General features: G+C 16.1%; 4 protein-coding genes across 4 annotated transcripts in view; 2 read left to right on the plus strand and 2 right to left on the minus strand.

The window, feature by feature from the left end:
• PADL01_1329100 (conserved Plasmodium protein, unknown function) overlaps positions 1-58 on the plus strand; it is a gene marked incomplete at both ends in the record, with an annotated part of 561 nt that extends 503 nt beyond the window's left edge. The window contains one exon of the mRNA XM_028683840.1: positions 1-58. This exon is cut by the window's left edge and continues 503 nt beyond it. Within this exon, the coding sequence (XP_028539978.1) occupies positions 1-58 (58 nt within the window).
• A 124-nt stretch (positions 59-182) lies between these two features.
• Positions 183-980, plus strand: PADL01_1329200 (conserved Plasmodium protein, unknown function; the record flags this gene model as incomplete). Its single annotated transcript, XM_028683841.1, has 2 exons — positions 183-725; positions 843-980. The coding sequence occupies 2 exons, from the start codon at positions 183-185 to the stop codon at positions 978-980; spliced, it is 681 nt and encodes a 226-aa protein (XP_028539979.1).
• A 219-nt stretch (positions 981-1,199) lies between these two features.
• PADL01_1329300 (DnaJ protein, putative) lies at positions 1,200-3,370 on the minus strand (the record flags this gene model as incomplete). The annotated part of the gene is made up of 6 exons (XM_028683842.1): positions 1,200-1,459; positions 1,802-1,933; positions 2,101-2,136; positions 2,283-2,337; positions 2,633-3,032; positions 3,261-3,370. The coding sequence occupies 6 exons, from the start codon at positions 3,368-3,370 to the stop codon at positions 1,200-1,202; spliced, it is 993 nt and encodes a 330-aa protein (XP_028539980.1).
• Positions 3,371-4,804: 1,434 nt separating this feature from the next.
• The window catches only part of PADL01_1329400 (ER lumen protein retaining receptor 1, putative), a gene marked incomplete at both ends in the record, with an annotated part of 1,540 nt that continues 1,344 nt past the window's right edge, over positions 4,805-5,000 (minus strand). Inside the window, one exon of the mRNA XM_028683843.1 lies at positions 4,805-4,942. Coding sequence (XP_028539981.1) covers positions 4,805-4,942 — 138 coding nt within the window. The remainder of the gene's footprint in view (positions 4,943-5,000) is intronic.

Raw genomic sequence — 5,000 nt, forward strand, 5'->3', positions numbered from 1 at the left:
CAATAAATATATAGATAACTACGGTGTAGAAACGGATACTGATATAGATAATATATAAAAATAATATAGATAAATAAATAAATAAATATATATATATATATTTATATACATATATATATTTATATATACATATATATATTTATATACATATATATATTTTTTTTTTTGTATTAAAATGTATAATGAATATCCTTTTAATTAATATAATATTTCTTTTTCTATTCTTGGGTGTACATATTATAAATTTATATGAAGGGAAAAATATAAGTGATGGTCATAAAATATGGAATAATCATTATTCATATGATATTATAAATAAACAGAATAAATATAAATATATTTATCGTAATAATAGAAGACCTAAATTTTTAAACATTCAAAGTAATAATTTTTTATCACCTGAAAAAAATAATGTTACACAATTTAGTAGACGAGAAAAAAAAAAATGCTATTCTCTTATAAAATTTAAAACATTGAAGAGATTAATAAATAAGTGGCTTCTCCTTAATAATGAGGAAAATATAATACATCCATTAAAAAATTGTCGGTGGAAAATAACAGTATATAATTTCTTCTTACAAAACAAAGGTTCTTTTTATGTTCATTTATATGAAGACGGAAGAGTCAAGACAAGTGATAATTTAGAAGGCACGTGGTATTTCAATAATTATTATCTTACATGGGTCATTGAATATGAAGACAGGAGGGTATTCTACACAGCAGAGGTACACACATGAGAAAATATAAAAAATAAAAAGTAATATATGTAAATATAATATATATATGTATATATATATTTTTTTTTTTTTTTTTTTTTTTTTTTTTTTTTTTTTATTTTACAGCTCTTCTGGAATCAAGAGAAAAGCAAAATGATCAAAGGTATTATTTACCAAGAGAAGAAAAAAAATAATTCTTTTATTCCTTCATATATGTTCAGAAAAATTCTTGGGTCCTTTTCAGGAAGAATAGAAAATCAATAAATTGTTTTTTTTAAAATATTTTTTTTAATATATTTGTTATTTTAAAAAAATATACACACACATATATATATATGTATGCTTATACAAACTTACAATTAAAAAATTTTTTTTAAAATGAAAAAAAAAAAAAAAAATAATATAATAAATAAAATAATAAATAAATAATAAGAGCACATATATATATATATATATATTATTTACATATAACTTCATCATGTGTCATTTTTTTCGTAACATAAAAATGATAGTTTGTATCACCTTACGAATTACATGTATAACTAAATTCACAAGTATTCTTCTGGTTGCTAAGGAAAGAATACCATAACAATAATTTAAGACATTTCTTACCAGTCGATTTTGTTTATAATTGTTTATGAACCTATTAAAGGATTGTTTATTTATATTATTCTGACTGTTCATGTAATTATAAAGATTATTATTTTTATATAAAAAATCAAAATCAACAAAGTCTTCAAATTCTATCAAAAAAATAAAAAAAATAAAAATAATAAAAAAAATAACAAATACATAAAATAAAGGGGTTAATATTAAGTATATAAAAAATGATAACACATATATAAATGTATACATATAAATATATATATATATATATATATATATATATATATATATATATATATGCACGTAAAAAAAATAAAAATAAAGCACACACCCATACATAAATACATAAATAAATACATATAAACATATATATAATAAATTTAATTTTGTCCATGGGGTAGTGAAATATAATAATATTATATTTTTTATTATTTTATTTTTTTTATACATATAACTATTTTTATATCTTCTTTATGAACCTTTACTATTATTACTTATTTCCCTTTCTATTATTTCTTGTTTTACATTTCCATCTTTATAAGTAATAATTTTAGTTGTCTTCTCGATAATTTTATTTCCTCTAGGTATAATTTCTGTTTTTATATTCGTCTCTAAAATAATATATGAAGGAAACAAATAAGTAAACAAAAATGAAAAATATTTACATATATAAATAGAAACACTCGCACACAAATAAATACATAAATAAATACATACATATATATATATATATATATATATATATACATATACATATTGCAATTTATTTTTTTATTACGTTTTATGTTTTCATTTCTTGGGGTTCCATAAGAAGCTATAAAAAATATTAATGTAAAAAAATTGGGGCATATAAATATATTAAAACTTATAATAAATAAAAAAAAAAATATAACCAAATGTATAAAATATAATTAACATGATTTATTTTTTTCTATTTATATACAAATTTTATATTTTTACCAGAACCGAAATTACTGAATATGTCGCTTCCCATGGTTCTACTACTAAAGCTATTCTATAAAAAATAAAAAAATTAAAAAATAAAAAAATTAAAAAATAAAAAAATTAAAAAAAAATATTAAAATTTTAATTGGACAATTTATTTGAATTGATTTATTATGTTAATATATTCAAAAATAATTTATTTTTTGAAACACACACAAAAAAATAATATATATATATATATATATATATATTATATATATTATTATTATTATTATATTTTTTTTCTGAATTGTTCATATATTTTTTTTTAATAATTCAAAATTTGCCTGACTTGTACATATAAATATACACATTTCCCATATTACCTCGTTAAAAATATTGGACTTGAAAATATCATTTAAGTTCATATTTCCAAAAACATTTTTAAAAACATTTTCAATTTCTTCATCTGTCATTCTTTTGGATTGATAATTATAATTCATATGATTATTATTACTTGTAGTATTATAGTAATTATTATTAAAATTGTTTGAATAAAATCCACTATTTAATTGATTATCATACATTTTCTTTTTATTGTCATCACTTAAGGTTTCATAAGCTTCAGTAATTTCTCTGAATTTCTGTTCGGATTCTTTTCTATTATTTGGGTTCCTATCAGGATGATATTTTAATGCAAGTTTTCTATAAGCTTGTTTTATTTCATTTTTGTTACTGTCCTTTTTTATATTCAGTATATCATAAAAATTTTTATTGGAAAAATGTCTGTAGCGAAAATGTAATAATATGAAAATAAATTAATAAATTGTAACATTCTACAATTTGTTATGATGACATATAAATATATATATACATATATATATATATATATATATATATGTTATATTTACATTTATTTATATGTTGCTTCAGTTTGTAAAAAAAAAAAAAAAAAATTAGCAATATAACACAATACAGTTATTTATAAAAAAAAAGATAAGTAATATTATATACCTTTTCTGGAATATATAGTTATTCTTTACATATACAAATTTCTTATTTAAAATAGGTGATGTTGAAATTATATTATAAAAACTCAGAAATCTTTTCTTAATTAAAAACATTGTTAAAAGTATCCATTCTTTATTACTTTTGTTTATATGTTTTTTCCTTAAACAATATATTTCTTGTTATATATAAAATAATAATATTAATATTAATAATAATGTTTTATATCAAAAATATATATTTGTTTACATATTTTACCTTCATAAAATGATAAAAAAAAAAAAAAAAATATATATTATATATATATAATATAATAATAATTGTTGAATAGATAAATAATATGGGGGAAAAAAAACTTAAAAAAAAAATTAATAAGAAAAATACAATAATTGGATATTTATCAATCAATAGATAATTTATTTATATATATTTTATACATACCTTTCTTTTAATAATAAGAAAAAATAAAAAAAAAAATTTATATATTAATTTTAAAAAGGGAGAAGAAAAACGTTTTATTTGTGTTAAATATTTATCATTTATTATTATTTCTATTTGACAGATAGAAAAGGATAAAAAAAAAAAAAAATAATAACTATATGATTATATATATATATATATATATTATATATCATGTTTAATAATTAAACAGAATTGTATATTTATAAAGAAAAATCGTCTTTTTTTTAAGAATTTCTTTAAAAAAAAAAAAAAAAAAACAAAAATAAAAAAAAGTATAATATATATATATATAATATATAAGAAAACAAATAAAGGTATAATTATTATTATTATATATATATATATATATATAAAACAAATAATGAATATATATGTAGATATATATATATGTATATATAAATTTATATGGAACATAATAGAAATGAAATAATTCGAAAATAAAATTATTTCTGTTATATATTATAAAAAAAAAAAAAAAAAAAAAAAAAAAGATATATATATGTATACATATATAATATATATATAATATATGTATATTTAAATTTTAATGTATGTGAAATAATTTTAAAAAATTATACATAATTTACAATTAATAAAAAAAATAAATAAGAACATACACATATATATATATATATATATATATATATATATTATATACATGTTATGTTAAATATTTTTCCTCATTGTTCTATTTTTGTTGGTTTTTTTTTTTTTTTTTTTTTTTCTCATCCATTGTATAATCACTTAAAAAATATGAATTATAATTATATATATAAAAATATATATATATATATATATATATATATATAAGAATCGGTAATTGTATATATATTATAACAATAAACATATAAAAAAGTATACATATTGAACATTGTATATTTGATATGTGTTTTTATAAAGAATTATTTATATGACATTAATAATTTATTAACAAATGATTTTATATATCATTCGGTATATTTTTCTGTTCATTGATTTTATATATTCATTCATTTATTCATTTTATTTTTTCACACACAAACAAACATATATATATATATATAATATATATATGTATAGTTTGATTTATTATGGTGTCTTATATGTTCTTATACATTTTCATTTAATAAATTATCAAAAGATACACCCTTACTTAAACATCTTATATAATGATAAATAAAATCTCCCATTAAAACAAGTTGAACGATTTGCATAATGACAACCCAAAAACCAACATATGATTTAATCTACAAAAAAAAAAAAAAAAAAAAAAAAAAAAAATAAGAACATATATATATATATATA

This window comes from Plasmodium sp. gorilla clade G2 (genome assembly GCF_900097015.1).
Source record: "Plasmodium sp. gorilla clade G2 genome assembly, chromosome: 13".
Taxonomy (NCBI): Eukaryota; Apicomplexa; class Aconoidasida; order Haemosporida; family Plasmodiidae; genus Plasmodium; species Plasmodium adleri (nom. inval.).